The sequence below is a fragment of the Nerophis ophidion genome, linkage group LG10 (assembly GCF_033978795.1).
Source record: "Nerophis ophidion isolate RoL-2023_Sa linkage group LG10, RoL_Noph_v1.0, whole genome shotgun sequence".
Classification (NCBI taxonomy): domain Eukaryota; kingdom Metazoa; phylum Chordata; class Actinopteri; order Syngnathiformes; family Syngnathidae; genus Nerophis; species Nerophis ophidion.
This window is the reverse complement of record NC_084620.1, coordinates 13,378,999-13,399,073: the sequence shown is the minus strand read 5'-3', so window position 1 is coordinate 13,399,073 and position 20,075 is coordinate 13,378,999. Positions and strand designations below refer to the sequence as shown.

Below are 20,075 nucleotides of genomic sequence, written 5' to 3'. Positions count from 1 at the left end.
CATTTCCGTTTTTTGGGCGTTGAGTTGCAAAAAGTTAGCGGACATCCATTGTTTAATTTCATTAAGACACGCCTCCAGCTGACAACAATCCGGCGTGTTGGTCAGCTTTAGGGGCATGTAGAGTTGGGTGTCATCAGCATAACAGTGAAAGCTAACACCGTATTTGCGTATGATGTCACCTAGCGGCAGCATGTAGATGCTGAAGAGTGCAGGGCCAAGGACCGAACCCTGGGGAACTCCACACGTTACCTTAACGTAGTCCGAGGTCACATTGTTATGGGAGACACACTGCATCCTATCAGTAAGATAAGAGTTAAACCAAGACAGGGCTAAGTCTGACATACCAATTCGTGTTTTGATACGTTCTAATAAAATATTATGATCGACGGTATCGAAAGCAGCGCTAAGATCGAGGAGCAGCAACATAGATGACGCATCAGAATCCATCGTTAGCAAAAGATCATTAGTCATTTTTGCGAGGGCTGTCTCCGTGGAGTGATTTGCCCTGAAACCGGATTGAAAGGTTTTACATAGATTGTTAGACGCTAAGAAGAGGATGAATAACCGCTTTTTTGAATGCTAGGGGAGTAGGTGGAGTGGAGTGGAACGTCTTTCTAATAACTAGTCCTCCCCACCTAGTTGCCAATAGATTAGACACCACTTCTGCACCACTACAAACAACTACAATCAACGGGACTTTGATATTATTACCTCTGTAACAGGGGTGTCAAACCTACAGCCCGAGGGCCGAATCAGCCCCGCGAACAGGTTTCGTCCGGCCCGCGGGGTGAGTTTAAGTATAAAAATTAACCTGAATTTTTATATGAAAGAAACAGCTGATCTAAATGTGTCCACTGGATGTCGCAATAGCAATTCTTTGTATCTTAGACTTAGATAAGTCTAAGTCTAAAATACAAGATAGTCAAAGAATTAGTGTTGTGTCGTTCAAACAAACAAATCTTTTGAGTGAACGTACTGAACCGAATCACTTCATAAACTGATTCGTTCCTTTCTCAGTTCAGTTGAGCTCCGCCGCGACCATGTCAGTATGAGTGGAACTGGCGTATTCTGTGACTCACTGAACCCTCGACGCAACCAGCTACTCATCATGGGGGCAGGAAAAAGGACTGAGCGAACGATTCGTTCACCGCGGATTAATGACATGAATCACTCAGTGAACGACAATGCTCTCGCTCTCAGGACTCGTGAACCTACTGACACAGAGAACTGACTGTGTCGCGGAGGAGGACGTCACATTGAGGATCTTGTTCAGTCACTGTGCGCGTCGTTCATTGAGTGCTCAGGGCTTGTGTCGTCCGCGAACTGACACACACTGAGATCTGCTGCTGGGGAAGCTGTTACTGACTGACTCATGATTCGCCGACCTGCACACATTTTTGGGGGGGATTCGGTGAATTGGTGAACACATTTTTTGAATGAATCAATTTAAAGAACTGGTTCTAGTGATTCAGTACAGTCAAAAGAACTGCCGATCCCATCACTACTAATAATAGAAATTCTTTGTATATTTGTAGATGATTAGATTAGATGGATTAGATTAGATAGTACTTTATTTATTCCTTCAGGAGAGTTCCTTCAGGAAAATTTAACATTTTCAGCACAATCCCATTCAAGATCAGACAAACATTACAGGGAGACAGAACAGGATCGCTGACGGGTCTGCCGGCTTCCAGCGCCCCTTACAAAAAAGATGAGATACAGGTAAACAAGGGGGGGGAATGGAAGAAAAAAAATAGAAGATTACGATAGAAGATGCTACATGTGTGCAAAATAAACCCCATGATGTCGAGGAAAATGATCCAACCACATGAATAAGATGCTATAAATTGATTTTGATATAATTTTTTTATCTTGAAAGATTGAAAATTAGCAACAATGAGTTGACTGATGAACATTATCACATAATTTTTTCAGAAAATATAAATTACGACAAATAAAGTATAAATACTATTAACCGCAACAGGTAATCGTAAAAAACAACAACGTTATGATTTGTACAATTTCAGAATGTGATTGTACTATTTTTAAATGAAGAACACAATCTGAAGTTGTCTTTATTCTTAAATTATCGTGCCGTGATTTTATCAGTCCGGCCGACTTGAGAGTAGATTTTTCTCCATTTGGGCCCTGATCTAAAATTAGTTTGACACCCCTGGTCTATAACCTTGTCCAAAAAATGCATTAGCACAGTGGGTCAGAAACTCTTAAGGCAGTGGCAGTGAGGTGTGAGGTATTCATGTTAGAACCATACACAAGCCTGCAGCTAGCTGGCAGCAGTGCTCAATATAATCACGATGCAACACGTGCACACAGCTAACAGAGGTGGAGAAATGGAAACGTTTTTGACAGGAAGGAAATGTCAGTGGCAAGGAAAACATGTGGCGATAACCAAAATAAAAATACCTGGTATTACAATGAAGCATAGCCTTTGGATTCATTGTAAGAAATGAGGAAAAACTGCAGGTGTGTGTTTTTGTCATTCTAGTACACTTTGCAACATCATGTCCCTGTGAGCTGGAATATCTACTGTTGCTGCAACAAAAACAATGTCCGGATCACAGTTTACATTAAGCAGGAGTTCATGGCAGTGATGTCAAGTTTGCAAGTGCAGTGCAAAGTTTCTCACGACAGCCACTAAATACAAGCAAATTCCTCTTTTGTTTATGTAGTTGATGTAGATTTTCTGTGCATCTGGCAGAGTGGTGGCAAATAACACTGAAGTTGAATGTGTTCAGACCAGGGGTGTCAAACTCATTTTAGCTCAGGGGCCGCATTTGAGGAAAATCAGTGCACACGCGGCGGGCATCATGGCATTAAAACTAAAAAATAAAGACAACATGGGATTGTTTTCTTTGTCTTACTTTGGCCAAAAATAGAAGAGACACATTCTGAAAATATTACAATAAAAATATAGAAAAAAATACAGGCAGCGATAAAGTTTAGAACCATGAAGGAAAGAAGAACGTGAATGAATGCTTATAACTGAATGTTTATAATATGCATAAAAAAGGGTTTTCTTTTGTATAATGTTTTTTTAGTGAATTAACATTGATGACAACATTTTCCAAAACACAATATAGAATGTGAGATATAACAGGATAATGCATACATTTATCATTTGATTTCAAAAGCATTACAAAAAAGTGGGACCCCAAAAATTTACTGTGGGACCCCATTTTTATGACTGGTTAGGGTCCCTAGGATCCGATTTTGAAAATTCCTAGTGCCAACACTGATGGAGTATTGTTGCGTGCAGGCCTTGTCTTTGAAACCCCTAGTTTTGACAAATGCTGTGAAATTTAAAAGCATTGGTAAAGATTGATTGTGTCTAAAAATACATGCTCAAACTGATATAAAGTAGTTGACAGTTTGAAATGCTTCAATTATCTTTTCATTCCGGTCCTGTCCTAAAAAAATAATATTTATCTTTTTTACTTTTTTGATGTTTTTCGTTTAGTACATAAAATAAAGTGTTTAACTATTTGTTTCCCATGTATTCAAATACTCCTAAATATACGTCCAATCCCTTAAGGCTACACACCCGTACTCAAAGTTGTGTGACCCCCACAACTGAAAGCGTTACTTCCACCCCACCCCCAGTGCAAAAGACCAGTGGTTCTCAAATGGGGGTACGCGTACCCCTGGGGTTACTTGAAGGTATGCCAAGGGGTACGTGAGATTTTTAAAAAATATTCTAAAAATAGCAACAATTCTCAAATCCTTTATAAATATGTTTATTAAATGATACTTGAACAAAATATGAATGTAAGTTCGTAAACTGTGAAAAGAAATACAACAATGTAATAATCAGTGTTGACAGCTAGAGTTTTTGTGGACATGTTCCATAAATATTGATGTTGAAGATTTATTTTTTTGTGAATAAATGTTTAGAATTAAGTTCATGAATCCAGATGGATCTCTATTACAATCCCCAAAGAGGGCACTTTAAGTTGATGATTACTTCTATGTGTAAACCTCCGATTTCGGGAGGTGGGGGTCCGGCGAAGGGCGTGGTTAAAAGGGGAGGAGTATATTTACAGCTATCCATCCATCCATTTCCTACCGCTTATTCCCTTTGGGGTCGCAGGGGGCGCTGGTGCCTATCTCAGCTATAATCGGGCGGAAGGCGGTGTACGCCCTGGACAAGTCGCTACTTCATCGCAGTATGTGTAGAAATCTTTATTTATAATTGTATCAGTTATTTTTTATATCTTTTTTTCCAAATAGTTCAAGAAAGACCACTACAAATTAGCTGTATTTTGTACTGTTATACAATTTAATAGATCAGAAACGGATGACATTGTGTTGTATTTTACTTCTTTATCTTTTTTTTTTCCAACCAAAAATGCTTTGCTTTGATGACTTGAATTAAAAAAATGTTCACAGGGGATACATCTCTGAAAAAGGTTGAGAACCACTGCAATAGACAAATACAAGGAGGCAGCTCAGCAATATTTATTGATAAAAAAGGCAAGAGAACATTACATTCCCAAGTTTTAGACGTAGTAAGAATTGACACAAGCATTTTCAAATTGTGGGCAGTTCATTGCCACGAGCATCTTCACAAAGTAACTGTTTAAAAAAAACATGCACGTGGGACCAAAATAATACAAACTGCCTCAGCAATGTTTAATGGCAGTCAACACAGGCAGTTGAACACAATGTTTATTTAAAAAGCTGTAAACATTTCAGAAAGCATGAACAGTACCAACAGCAAAGGGCTATTCAACTGGTGGTTGATAATCGTTGACTAGTTTTGTTTCTGTTTGCAGTAGGTCCTTTAAAACAGCAGATTTTTATGAATATAGAAGATAAGAATAATAATGAAGAAAGAATTTTATGGAAAATGTTGCAATAAGATAATGGTTGATTTATCAGCATTATTTGTTCAACCATGCTTTGTACATAATCTATTACAACATCCTATTCCTAGATGTCTTCATTCTATTGAACAGTATTTTCTTTCTCCTCTCTCACACCCACACCTTTCCCTTTCCCCCACCATCAGCCCCGTCACGCCCGCCGCAGCAGCCTGTGCCCAGGCCCCGGTGCTGGTTTGCTGGAAGGTTCTTGTAGACGGCCCGGCTGTAAGGAATGAAGCACAAACCTAGCTGCAGATGACGGGCCAGGCGACAGTAAGCAGCCAGGGCCAGGACCAGCAGAGGGGTCACTAGGAGGAAGCCAACTACCAGCAGAGCCACGCAGCCCCCGTCGGTTAACAGGTCAGAGCAGTGAGGGCTGGTACCATGCGGACGGACCTTTGTGGGGTGGGCCGAAAAAGAGAGAGAGTATGTGATTTGGGGTCAGTGTTTTTCAACTTTAATCTCTTTTTTTAAGGTGTTTGCTAGCACAGCCAAAATGTTTGTGTGAAAGCACACAGCAGGCTGTATGCGTCCCATAAAACATTTGGGCAAATTGACAAATTAAATGCCAAGACCTATAAAAATTTGAGTCTGAAAAAGTATGGCATTTTGACAATTTTTTAAAATCTGTAAGAACCTTGTTACAGAAACGAGAATACCTCATTTTTGGTCCTGCTCTGCACAAAAGAGATTTGAGACAGGACTGGACTAAATCACCCTTATCGCTTTGTGACGCAGGACCAGAATGCGGGAGTGCAGGGAGGATCTGGCTGCAGGCTGGTGTGGTGTAGAAACATGGATGTTGAGTAGACACTGTTGGCCAAACTTATCTTCACAAGATAAAGGGTGCAGCTGTTCAGTCAATTTGTTACGATCATTGGATGTATGTAACGTTTGGAACATTGAGCTATGCAGCGGAGCCCTAAAGATAAACCTTCCCTCCTTCTTTTGGTCTTTTTTCAAACATTGTTCCTTCTTTTGATGTCTCGCCTTCTCACCATCTTGCCAAGTCTGCCGTAATCCTTAACTAAGCTTCTGTCACATGAGGTCTCAGTGTGAGAGGTCAGGGGAACATGGAGAATCCAGGCCTAACTGAGCTCATTAAGTCACTGCGCAGTAACTTATAGAGCACAAGGTCAACCAGCAGGTCCTTTTTAGCTATATTGTGTTGTCAACTTGTCATCTCCTCAACATCTGAGAGAAGCCCAGATGTGTGTGATTGTAAGAGCTGTCTCATCATCAGCGATCACAACAAACCCACCTTCGCCTCGAAGAGGAGTGTGGATCGTCGTAGTCGTAGTGGTTTGTACAGTCCTTTGAGACATTTGTGATTTAGGGCTATATAAATAAACATTGATTGATTGATCAAAGTTGTGGGATTAGGACTTTGCAAGCATCAAGGTACATTTTACACAATGTTTTTTGCTTCATACAGTAGAATTAAAGGTATTATAAAATAACAGGCTGATTATGCCATTGTGAAGATGATGTATCAGGGTTGAATTAAAACTATATAAAAAATAAAATATTTGGTAACAGAATGTCAAACACAAATAAAAGTATTATATATTGACAGAGTAAAATAAATAACATTTTTAAATGTAATGATAGATGATGAAATTAACTGGAAATCTCATACAAAAATATACAACCCAGGGTAGCAAGAAATATATCAATAATGAATAAAACTAAATATGTACTGGACCAAAAATCGCTCGATAGTCAACTGCTCGCAAGTGTTACTATATCTTTGTTATTGTGTAGAAATTGGTGGAATAACTACAAAAGTACACTTGATTCATTAACCGTTGTACAAAAGAGATCATTTAAAATAATACATAGATGTTGGATATGGAGAACAATCAAACCCTTTTGTATTGAATCAAAAATACTGATGTTCATTCGCAAACAGCACAAATTAGGCACAAAGCAAACTATAAACTGTTACTCGAGAACGTAAAACAATTGTTCTCAACAAAAGTAGATAAAGAAAACCCGAGACAAAAATGGAAAAAAAATGTTTTATGCACATACATTTATATCAGTATGTGGAATTGAATTTAGGAATTGATTAAGTAAAGAAGTCAAACTATGTACTAATATGATCCAGTCTAAGAAACTGTTCAAACTCTGAAATTGTTTACAAAGGACTAAGAAGAAGAAACATGATAAACATCTTGAACCTTATTGAAAAATGAGATAATATTACTAATTTTCTTTGTGAAAAATTGCTATTTATTTTTGAGAACTTTGTGTATTGTTTAATTATGTATTAATATTTATTGGCACGTGAAAGTTGCATATTTTAGCGGTAGTTGTTTCCCCAAGATGCAGAAGGATGTCCGAGAGCAGCATGCAGGTAAGAAGGATGATTCTTTTTAAAATAAGCAGAACAAGAATACAAAAAGATCACGTGAGAAACTATGGCGAAGCTTAACAAGACTAGTCAAAAATGGAGCAAGAAGCTAATAATTTTAAACTCAGATCAAAAATGACACCAACGTAACTGTCATGTGTTGCGAATAAGACGGCCTGGCAGAGTGTGGCGCGAAGAAGGAATAAATATCCCTCTGAATAGTGACCGTGAGCAGGTGAGCGTCCCAAACACTAATCAGAGGCAGGTGACAAAAAATCAGCACCCATGGCATCTAAAACACAAACAAGGGTGCTGAACTAGAAATAATTACCAACTGAAGAAATATCAAACTAAACTAAACATGACCCGGGCAACGGATCATGACAATGTATTTGCTTATTAACTCGCATATATACGTATTTACTTGCTCATTTATTTATTCACTGTTGCGTTACAGACTGAGTACAACCAAATGTGTTAAAAATTGGTATAATGTGTAAAAGGGGTTGGATTAAAAAAGGTCTTCCTCTTCCTACTCCCTTTGGGACATGGTGTACTGAGAAACTGCAAATATGTGATCATATTGTAATTGTAATTATCTTTTAATAAACTAACACTTAACCATAACATACTGTAAGTTTAAGAGGCAGGTGGGGGAAAAATCCAAATGCGTGCACAACACATCCCAATCATCACCCTTACTGTAGAGTGGCAGAGGAAGCCAAAGACCACCATGACGTTGGCCGGCGTCAGGATGATTCCAAACACGAGCCCGGCCAGGCAGGCATTGATGACAGCAATGACAAGGTTCTGAGCCGTCACCAGAACCGAGCAGGCCCAGCAGTCCAAGGAACCCCGCAGCTCCAGCGGGGCCTCGCCGCTTTCAGCTGCAGAGTAAGGTGGAGGCACCACCACACGTGAAGGCGTCTCCCTACCTGCTCCAGCTCCCACTGCAGCTGTGGAGGCCAGCGAGTTGGATTGGTGGAGGTGCGAGTGATGGTTGTTGGGGAGATGATGAGTGTGGTGGTGCTGAGGCGACAGCTCTTCAGACAGGTCTAAGACCTGGTGGTGTGCCCCCTTCTCCAGAGTACCAGTCATACTCACGGTGAACTGTGGGACACAAACAATGTTCAAAAGGCTTTTCAGTCGTCATTAACCTAATTAGAGACAGCACGTGGAGGAAAATGCAGTCTTTGAACGCTGTTGGTGACTGGGTTCATTTGGAGATAAGAGGCTTTATATTTAGAGGGGCTTTACCATGTTTCTATCTTGTCATCTATGAGCTGATGAGTATCACCAGTTAATTGGCCAAAAGATAAACTGACCCATAATTGTCCTTTATGCTGTGTTGTTAATTTAATTCTAAGTATTCATGGTAGTTTTCTTTAATTCTGCACATTTACAAATGTTAGTAATGCGTAATCAGGGACCGCAATGTCCCTATTGGTACAATGGGATAGAGGACCCTATTGTATTTTGTATTCCGCACCTTCGCGCCATAATTTGACCCCCTTAACATGCTTCAAAACTCACCAAATTTCACACACACATTGGTATGGCAAACCTTCCAAACTTATTAGGCAACCAAACTCCAAAAATAAAAATTGCGCTCTAGCGCCCCCTAGGAAAAAAAAACAAAAAACAGACTGCTTGTAACTTCCGTTAGCAATGTCATGGAGACATGAAACAAAAACCTCTATGTAGGACTGACTTAGACCTACATTTCGTAATTTTTTCTTCTAGGGAAAAAATCGACAGAAAGTTGGCAAAAACCCCTTCAAAACAAAATGTTCCTAAAAAATGCCATTTTTGCCTCTTTGAGCTGTAATTTGACCCCCTTAAAATGCTTTAAAACTCACCAAACTGGACACACACATCAGGACTGGCGAAAATTGCGATTTAATAAAAAAAAAAAAAAAAATATTAAAATTGCGCTCTAGCGCAATTTTGGAATAAAACACTGAAGAAACTGCTCCTAGGAAGAAAACACGGACAAAACTGCTTGTAACTTCCGGTAGGAATGTCGGAGAGACATGAAACAAAAACCTATATGTAGGTCTTACATAGACCTAAATTTTAATAATTGCCATCCTTCAGCGCAAATCAACAGGAAGTTGGCAATCACCCCTTCAAAACAAAAGTTTTGTAAAAACCTGTCACCTTTTTTCAAACATTATCTCCTCTGTCGTGTCGGCTTCATACTTGCACAGGAGAGATATTGAACCCTTCCGATTAAAATTTATTCACAGAGTTTTAATAACTGCTTCGGTTTTCATTTTACGTGCCTTCAAAGAACCCCTGTGCAGTTTCCTAAAAAATGTCATTTTTTCCCTTTTTGAGCTGTAATTTGACCCCCTTAAAATGCTTCAAAGTGCAAGTTAATGCTCTACTATGCAAAGCGAAAGCAGTTTATCAACAACATCCAGAAACGGGGAGCTGTAATTTGACCCCCTTAACATGCTTCAAAACTTACCAAATTTTACACACACATCAGGACTGGCGAAAATTGCCATCTAATAAAAAAACCAAACCCCAAAAATCTAAATTGCGCTCTAGCGCCCCCTAGGAAAAAACGCATACAAAACTACTTGTAACTTTCGTTAGGAATGTCGTAGAAACATGAAACAAAAACCTCTATGTAGGTCTGACTTACACCTACATTTAATACACTCAACTCCTTCAGCAAATATCAACAAAAAGTTGGCAAAAACCCCTTCAAAACAACATGTTCCGAAAACATGTCTTTTTTGCCAGTGTGTCGATGCTAAGATATTACGTCGAGTTGCTAAGTCTATCTGTTTGCTAATAGAAGTTACTATCCATGCATCTTCTAACGCTATCCGGGTTTGGGTCGCGGGGACAGCAGCCAAAGCGGGCCGACCAACGTTGCTTGCAGCTTTAATCTGTACATGTATTTTTTCACACCTTTTAGTGCTCATACTTTTATAATATATTTTTTTAATATATTTAACCATTTTTTTTAAAACATTGTTTATTTATGACATAAAAACGTTTTAAAATAGTTACAAAAATAAAATGTAAAACAATTTACTTGTAATCACACTACTTGACCGCAGGATGTCACTGTGCTCAATGTTGAACCCGGAAGTGCAAATATGCATCACATTATAACGTAGTCGTTTTGTTTATTGAAAAATAACTCACCCACTTTGACTCAAGAGTTTGGGGTAAGGGTTATTTCTTCAATGTGTTTAGGTACAACAACTATTATTATAGAGGACGAAGCTGTCCCAACTCTACTTCATGTCCATGGAGCACTGCAGGTGACAAGCTAGCCGGCAGGTGAGTGCAATTTAGTGAACACAAATGGCATCAGAACGTTTTTCTCGTCGTTTATGCGTTTAAAATGTCTAACAGTCGGCCAATATTAATTTTGAACATAAATAATGCAGTAAGTTGACCAGAGAGGAACTAGAGTTGGCTGCGTTGATTTTTGCTTAAATGTATTTACTATTTAGAATGTATTAAAACGAAATCCCTCCATAATGATTATAAACGATAGGCAACATTCCAAAACAAGTGCAGTTCCCCTTTAAAGTTTGTAAGTGTGAGTGTAGTATTTCTATTATGAGTGGTCTCAGCTTGTCTTCTTCCAAACAAACTGATAAAATGACACCAAATATATACTTGCTAATTATAACATTATGGAAATTAATGGGAGCCGTTCAATTTTGCCTATAGAACCCCTTAAAGGCCTACTGAAATGAGATTTTCTTATTTAAACGGGGATAGCAGGTCCATTCTATGTGTCATACTTGATCATTTTGCGATACTGCCATATTTTTGCTGAAAGGATTTAGTAGAGAACATCGACGATAAAGTTTGCAACTTTTGGTCGCTAATAAAAATGCCTTGCCTGTACCGGATGTAGCAGACGATGTGCGCGTGACGTCATCGGTTGTAGGGTTCCTCACATCCTCACATTGTTTATAATCATAGCCACCGGCAGCAAGTGCAATTCGGACCGAGAAAGCGATGAGTTCCCCATTAATTTGAGCGAGGATGAAAGATTTGTGGATTAGGAGAGTTAGAGTGAAGCACGAAAAAAAAAAAAGGTGACAGCAGTCTGAGCGATTCAGATGTTATTTGACACATTTACTAGGATAATTCTGGAAAATCCCTTGTCTGCTTATTGTGTTAATAGTGTTTTAGTGAGGTTATAAAGTCATACCTGAAAGTCGGAGGGCTGCGGTGAACGCCGGTGTCTCTGAGAGAAGCCGGAGCCAAGATCACAGCTGCCTTTTTGACAGCTACAGGAGGAGGTTGCATAATCCACTTAAGTCTCCGGTAAGAGCCGAGTTAATATCACAATTTTCCCATCCAAAAACTTGCTGGTTGATGTAGAGAAACACGTTCGCTTGACCGCTCTGTGTTAAAGCTTCACAACAAACAAAGAAATACCGGCTGTGTATCGGTTGCTAAAGGCAGCTGGAATCCACCGCTTTCCACCAACAGCATTCTTCTTTATATTCTTCATTATTAATTGAACAAATTGCAAAACATTCAGCAACACAGATGTCCAAAATACTGTGTAATTGCGTGATGAAAAGAGATGACTTTTAGCCGTAAGTGGTGCTGGGCTAAAATGTCCCCTCCAACCAATAATGTCACAAACACGCAACGTTTTCAACAGGAAACTCTGCGGGAAATTTAAAATTGTAATTTAGTAAACTAAACCGGCCGTATTGTCATGTGTTGCAATGTTAAGATTTCATCATTGAAGTATAAACTATCAGACTGCGTGGTCGGTAGTAGTCGGTTTCATTAGGCCTTTAAACACATTGAAACCCCTCTATTATGGTTCTATATACATTATGTAAGTATGTATACTATATTGCCAAAAGTATTTGGCCACACAACCAAATGATCAGAATCAGGTGTCCTAATCACTTTGCCTGGCCACAAGTGTATAAAATCAAGCACTTAAGCATGGAGACTTTCTACAAATATTTGTGAAAGAATGGGCCGCTCTCAGGAGCGAAGTGATTTCCAGCGAGGAACTGTCATAGGATGCCCCCTGTGCAACAAATCCAGTCGTGAAATTTCCTCGCTCCTAAATATTCCAAAATCAACTGTCTGCTTTATTATAAGAAAATGGAAGGGAACAACAGCAACTCAGCCACGAAGTGGTAGGCCACATAAATTGACATAGAGGGGTCAGCGGATGCTGAAGCGCTTAGTGCAAAGAGATCGCCGACTTTCCGCACATTCAGTTGGTACAGAGCTCCACACTTCATGTGACCTTCCAATTTGTGGTGGGTTGTTTTTCGGGAGTTGAACTTTGAATGCTCCAGGATACCAAAACATTTTGGACAATTCCATGCGCACAACTTTGTGAGAACAGTTAGGAGCGGGCCCATTCCTCTTCCAACATGACTGTGCACCAGTGCACAAAGCAAGTTCCAAAAAGACATGGATGACAGAGTTCTTGACCAACATCATTGTGTAACCTCACCAATGTGCTTTTGGAAGAATGGTTGAAAATTCCTATAAACACTCCGCACCCTTGTGGACAGTCTTCCCAGAAGAGTTGAAGCTGTAATAGCTGCAAAAGGTGGACGGACATCATATTAAACCCTATGGGTTAGGAATGGGATGGCACTTCAGGTTCATATGTGAGTCAAGGCAGGTGGCCAAATACTTTTGGCAATATTGTGTATGTAATGTAGTAATTGGCACATTTATAATAATTTGATATTTACGTTTTTGTGCAGCAGAGGAGCGACTAAGTATGTGTGCATGCACTAAATGTGTCCAATTTCTCAAATACTTCAGCTCTAAATAAGCCTCCTACAACCCATGGAAAGGCATAAATCCGATCGTGTTCGGTTTTTGAAAAGTCAGATTAACACACCGGGATTATGCGATTGAAACCCCGATATCTCGAGGGGGGGTATGCGGCCAGAGAGGACCCTTCGTATCGCGCATGCGCAAGTCTCTACAGATACCATTCAATAAAAACATTGCAACAATTGTCGGGGATAATATTTATTTGCTTCATAAACTATAACAGCACATGTTGAATTGCACCGATGGCATAAAAAAAAAACCCATGTATTTTCAAAGGTAGCTAAGGAAATGTAGAATGCCGGCCGGACTCCCAAATGAAATACGAATGAGATGAAAGAGAATGAAGCAGGTATATCAAGAAAAATTAAAAAGCTCACGCAAACCTCTTCATGCTGCATTTGTGCACTCCAAACTATTTAACAATATCTCTGTATTCCACATAACAGGCAAGATAGTCCAGAACAATAGCTGGTTTCATCTCGAACAGTATCAGCACGTATCTTTTGCTTTGGTTTTAAAACTCATTCTATCAAACCACAGAGTCTTTTGAATGAACACGGAGACATTCAAAAGTTAGGTTTCCATGATTCTACGTTCTAAAATTCCTTAAAAAAAACATTCCTGTCTGTCTATCTTTGCTACGAACTTGCATCTGACCAGATACATCCTTGGTAGTAGCGTCATGTTCGTAGTGCAATCGAAGATCATTTCTTGATGCTGTCTAAACACAATACAAAAACTCACGATATGACTGATAAAATGCTGAAAATATTATGACAGCAGCCGTGCCAGCTACTTGAAGGTTCCAGGTTTGATCCCAGCTTCCACCATCCTAGTCACGTCAGTTGTGACCTTGGGCAGTACACTTGACCCTTGCTCCTGATAGTTCGTGGTTTCGTGCCTTGCATGGCAGATCCCGCCATCAGTGTGTGTGTGAATGGGTGAATGTGGAAATAGGGTCAAAGACCTTTGAGTAAAAAAGCGCTGTATGAAGTATAATCCATTTACCATTAAGCTTTTCATCTCTTCATTTGTCGTGTAGAATGATGTCTGGAGCTAGCAAGATAGTTCGATATGTCTGGAAATTCCACCGAAGGTTTATAGTTGTTATCACTCGACAAATCTTTTTTTTTTTAAGTATAGGGATCTATTCCATTGCATAGTTGTTGTTTTTTGCTTGTATTTGAATTTTGCAGGAAGATCTAGGCTTCTTGCGTACTCAGTTTGCTAAATAGGTTGCTGCACAACAGCCATCTTGGTTTGGTTGACCACCACAGTTCTTCCCTTCCGGAAAGAAGTCACGTATCGGAATACAAGCAAAGCAATTGCAATTGCAAATGCATTTTCCTCCGGCTAAATGGTACCTACCACCCATTAAGAATACACGCTGGCTTGACTACCACGCATAATTAATGAGCCAGACATGATGTAATTCAAATCCAAGCAATTGGCGGCTCCAGTTTTGATGGTAAAGTCAGGCCTGTACAGTGTGAACTTTTTAGTGGCATGTGCGACTATAATTAGGTTGTGCAAGTAGCACACATGCGAATACAGATGTTAACCTTTTAATTAGCACGTTGCTCCGAAAATACATCTATCCAAATTTGATCAGTCTAAAGTAAAATGTTTGCCCAACTACATAGCATATTTGAAATAAACTTTAACCATAACCAAACGGACAAGTGATTGATGTGGAAGTCTCACTGATCACTCTGTGCGCACTGAAAACTGTGTGTCCCTCCCTCCTGCGCCATGCCCAGAGGGGAGTGGGGCTGCTCCTCCTAACTCACACACATAGTCTTCCAGCATAGAAGAAACAAGATCTTAGTCTTAGGAAAATACTTTTTTTCACCACCTTAAAACTTGACACAAACTGCACTGCGTGCTTGTAACTATGAGGATCGGAGGGAATATCTATCTCTCCATCCATTTTCTACCGCTTGTCCCTCTCAGAGTCAAAATTAAACAAGAAATCTATGATGGAATTGACACATTTGACATCCACACAATACCCTGTTAGTTGACAAAAACATATAGCCATGGAAGTACATTGAACCTATTTATCAAGCAGAGGTAACACAAACCAGTGAAAGATTCAAAAGAGCAGCCATCAGAGCAGACAAACTTCCGCTTCTCGCCTGCTAAGCTAACAAAAACAGCTCAAGCTAAAATGCTTGTGACACTCCAGACTGAACGTGGACTCGCTGGCATCCCATATCACTAGGCAACAGGCATCGTCTTTTAAAGGCACACACACAGCCAGATGCTCTCATATGAAACTTATGTCAACTGCATTATGCCCAGATATTTGAAGTTGTTTTTTTTAAAGTAAGGCATCAATTACTTTCCCTTGTAAATAATTACTTAATTGTAGAGTAATTATGTTAGCAATTCAATTACTTTTTGGTAAAGTAATAAGTATCGATATTGAATTACATTTTTAAAAGTCATTTTCAGAACGCAGCATCATGAAGCAGTTGGCAGGTTGGTTTTTGTGGCTAACATCTTAGTGCATTTGTCCTACAATAATGTTTACCTATAAAAACGCCATTGTAAAAGGCTGGCGTTAAAACATGTCCTCTTAAACCAGGGAACTTTATTATGGGACTGGTGCAATGCAAGCACCCCATTCACTGCTAAACAGCAGTGAATGGGGTGCTTGCATGAGCCCCATATTATTATTGCTCATACTTCAAACTTTATTTATTTTTTTTCATCTTCTATCCTAAACTCTTGCGATTAATAAGCGACAAACCAACCAACAAACACCCACATATGTTATACCGTCGGAAAGGGGCTGTTCGTGCAGACACTGCTACCTTAAGTTGGGAACAATTTCTGTTACCATGGCAACACTATTCACAAATAAATGACAAAAATGGGCCTATTTGATAGGTACATGGCGGATATTTTCAGCAGAGCGCTGCAAAAAGACAATATTACATCCTTTTGTAGTTAAACCATTCTTTCACATAGCTCGGTGCTTAACATCGCATTTTGTTCACACACTTGTCTAATGTAACCCTGGCTAAAAGTTTTGACGTCCAATGTTCAGTTTTGGCTGGATGACCACCAGAGTGAGGCGAGCGCCATCGGCCTTTCCCCATTAAAGCGGATGATGTACACTCTAATTTAGTAAAGGCTGTAAACCCGGAATATTTGCTTTTTTTTTGGTGAACAAACTGTCGTCACGGCGACATATTTTATGCCGCTGTCATGTGTTTCGGTAAAAACGTTGACACACTTGTCCTCCCTCAGAAAATGACACTTTTATGGAGGTCATGTGTCCCATGTGGCTTCTGGTGGCTCTCAAAGCCAAGAAAGTCAGCTAAATCTCTCATCTCGGCCATTTCTCCACTTATCGTAAATCTAAGAACACCGAAATGTTCCTCAAAGCCTTGAGGCGCTCACGGTTTTTACGAAAAGTTGATATCTCAAAGCGTTGCCCACAATCAGACATTGTTCGGCATGAAGTTTTTCTACAAATCCTACTTAACTTCCTGTCATTGCGTAATAGTGTCTGCCTCATCTAATAACATGAATTCCTTTGTCACGTGACAGCCCCTCCCCTCAGGTGTCTTAATCTGTTCCAGCGTTAACATATCATTTCGTGTTACCATGGCAACACTCTTCACGGACCAAACAAAACACCGTTTGTCTACTATGACAGTGGTTCTCAAATGGGGGTATGCGTACCCCTGGGGTACTTGAAGGTATGCCAAGAGGTACGAGAGATTTTTAAAACATATCCTAAAAATAGCAACAATTCAAAAATCCTTTATAAATATATTTATTGAATAATACTTCAACAAAATATGAATGTAAGTTCATAAAGTGTGAAAAGAAATTCAACAATGCAATATTCAGTGTTGACAGCTAGATTTTTTGTGGATATGTTCCATAAATATTGATGTTGAAGATTTTCTTTTTTTGTGAAGAAATGTTTAGAATGAAGTTCATGAATCCAGATGGATCTCTATTACAATCCCCAAAGAGGGCACTTTAAGTTGATGATTACTTCTATGTGTTGAAATCGTTATTATTAATTGAATCACTTGTTTATTTTTCAACAAGGTTTTAGTTATTTTTATATCTTTTTTTCCAAATAGTTCGGGAAAGACCACTACAAATGAGCAATATTTTGCACTGTTATACAATTTAGTGAATCATAAAATGATGACATAGTGCTGTATTTTACTTCTTTATCTCTCTTTTTCAACCAAAAATGCTTTGCTCTGATTAGGGGGTACTTGAATTAAAAAAATGTTCACAGGGGGTACATCACTGAAAAAAGGTTGAGAACCACTGTACTATGACATTAAACGGCTAACAAACCCCCACATATGATATACCGTCGGAAAGATCTCGTTTGCACCAATAGGCGTATCTTAAATTAGGAACATTTCTTGTTACCATGGCGACGCATTCACGACTAAACAAAACAGACACACAATAGAGACCGTTTAGTACAAAAATCATGTTTTTTCTATCTGCGTTGGGGTCGAGCAAGTCTGTTAGCAGTTAGCATACATTAGCACGTGAACTGCTAGCATACTTGTGAGAACGTTAGCATGGGTTAGTTTATTGGCCAAACTATTTCGGGATATGAGTTTTGATCCATAACGCCCAGCCCTACACTTGTGTTAGCCACAGTGCTAGCACAGTTTAGGGATGTTCTCTCTGTTTAATTATGGGCCTGCTGCAATGCGAGCGCCCATTCACTGCTGCAATGCGATTTTTCTCCTATTACTATCCTAAACCCTCACGAATAATGCGCGACGAACCGGCCAAGGAAACCATCGGAAAGGTCTCGATTAAGGCAACAGGGGCATTTCTAGTGGGGTACATTTTGTGTAACCATGGCAACGCTATTCCAAAAACTGATCGCTACGGGCCCATTGAATGGATACGCAACCTTTTTTATAGTGAATGATTTTGACAATAGCACGCTCAAATAGCGAGATTACCTCCTCTTGTAGCTCAGCCATTCTTTCATGTAGCTTGGTGCTTAACGTCTCATTTTGTTCACAGACTTGTGTAATTTAACCCTAGCTAAAAAATTTTTACGTCCAATGTTTGGTATTGGCTGGATGGCCTTCGGAAGGTGGCGAGCGCCATCAAGGTTTCTCCATTAAAGCTGACGGCATCCACTCTAATTTACTAGACGGTGGAAGCCCTAAAATATGCTGTTTTTTGTTGCTGTGAACAACCTGTCCTCATGGCCACAACTTATATCCCACTATCATGTGTTTCTGTGAAAACGTTGACTTGACGTTGCATTGTTCTTATATGTGTGAGTGCACGTGTGTACCTCGTTTGAGTGTTAATAATACATTCGTGATATTTAAGACATTTCATATTGCTCCTAAATGTTTTCTGAGCTACAAAAAAAATTCTGTGCTACTATTTTTTTCATTTAGCAGCACTGGTGCTACGAGTGAAAAAGCTTAGCATACAGCCCTGTAAAGGTTTAAAATAAACAATTTGGAGATATCAAGCGGGCCAGGTTGAAAAGTGTAGGTTTGAATTTGCTTTTGTCTGGTTTAAGCACTTGTATTGGTTGAAATGTGATCAATACCCAACATTAATCAGGAGATAAGCTTCACTGATTTATGGATGTGACATTAGCCTGAGCAATGATGTTACATTTAGTTAAAACACATCTACGGGTAGAGTTTGTCAAATCCACCATTGTTTGACTCTTTGGTGTGCACAAACTACAGTCAAATGTACAATAATAAAAAATAAAAAAACATCTAAATAAGCAATCGGCTATCGATATCAGTCTTGAGAAGCAAGAAGTTATCTGTATCGACTTTGAAAAAAAAAAAGCATCCTTAAAAATTACGATATGTCAAAAAATATTCTTAAAATATTTAACTCTAAATGTGGTGAATTTTTAGATATTTACTTTTTGTTTTTGAAGTAAACTACTGAAATAAATAAACTTTTCAAAGATATTGTATTTCATTGTGGTGTTTGTGTATAAAGTTTTACTATGGTAGTCAATTGTAAAATCAAAGAATTGTTGCAAAGTTAAAAAACTAAGTTTTAATTTAGAAAACTCCTTATTAGTGTTGATTTTCATGGTCTACTTTATCGTTAGTATTAGTACTAATGAGTATTATTGCTAAATTGTAATACTAATATTTATATTGGATTTGTAAAAAAAAGAGGAACTTTATTCATTTTAAGTCATTTTTATGTACTTATGTGTGCTTTGTACTGACATCAGTCCACATGCTGTGTGTTGTTGCCAATGTTGAGGTTGAGAGGTCACGCAGGAAGCACAGGGAAGTGTGCAAAAATATTTGTCATTGTGTGTGCTGCTTATGTTTGTCTGCTAGCGGGGCGTTGGTGTGTGTGTTGTGAAGGTGTGTGCGAGATGGTGCTGTACTCACATTGCCGTGTGGGGCCCGCTGGACCTCGTGCTGTTCCTCCTCCAGCTTGCTTGCTTGCTTCTTTTCTCTCGTCTACTCTTGAGCAAAATCACTAAGACGGGTCGTTTCTGTCTTTCTGAAAAGGTCTACCCCTTTGTTGGAAGCACGTTGGTGTGCAGTTTGCAGAAGTGGAAGCCTTATCTGCCTGCGTGGTTCGATCCTGTGGCTCTGCTGGCCTGTTGCTTCTCTCCCAAGCTGTCAGTGCTGGTGATAAGCGCTCAGTGTTCTTTGTCTGGAGGTCAGACTTTTCTAACTGTCCTCCTTTTTAAACCCCCCCACCCGCTCCAACTTTCACCCCACCCACAAGGCTTATCAGCCCCCACTTTTACTTCCAATGCCTCCTCCTGCAGCAAGCATTCCACTTCTCATATCCAGGGTGGGTGTGTGTGTGTTGCACCCCCTCTTCACCCTGTCCCTCTTTTCATGGGGGATGGGTGTCAGAGGGGTCTGGGTGAGTTTCTGTGTCTGATAAATTTTAGGAGCAAGAAGAATGTGAGAGACTTTCTCTTGCTTGGCAGAGGCTAATGTGTCTTGTGTTGACCATGTTGGTGGGATGAGGGGTTTAAATGGAGAATGGTGTTAACA

General features: G+C 39.5%; 1 protein-coding gene across 2 annotated transcripts; it reads right to left on the bottom strand.

Annotated features, from left to right (window-relative positions):
* Positions 1-4,452: 4,452 nt before the first annotated feature.
* tmem88b (transmembrane protein 88 b) lies at positions 4,453-19,745 on the bottom strand. Of its 2 annotated transcripts, none has more exons than XM_061912475.1 (3): positions 19,452-19,745; positions 7,942-8,349; positions 4,453-5,279 (listed from the first exon to the last, which is right to left on the bottom strand). In XM_061912475.1, the coding sequence occupies exons 2-3, from the start codon at positions 8,335-8,337 to the stop codon at positions 4,995-4,997; spliced, it is 681 nt and encodes a 226-aa protein (XP_061768459.1). In that variant the 5' UTR covers positions 8,338-8,349; positions 19,452-19,745; the 3' UTR covers positions 4,453-4,994. The 2 variants fall into 2 exon arrangements, with proteins under 2 accessions (XP_061768459.1, XP_061768460.1); XM_061912476.1 differs by lacking the exon at positions 19,452-19,745 and adding an exon at positions 10,405-10,533.
* Positions 19,746-20,075: the final 330 nt, after the last annotated feature.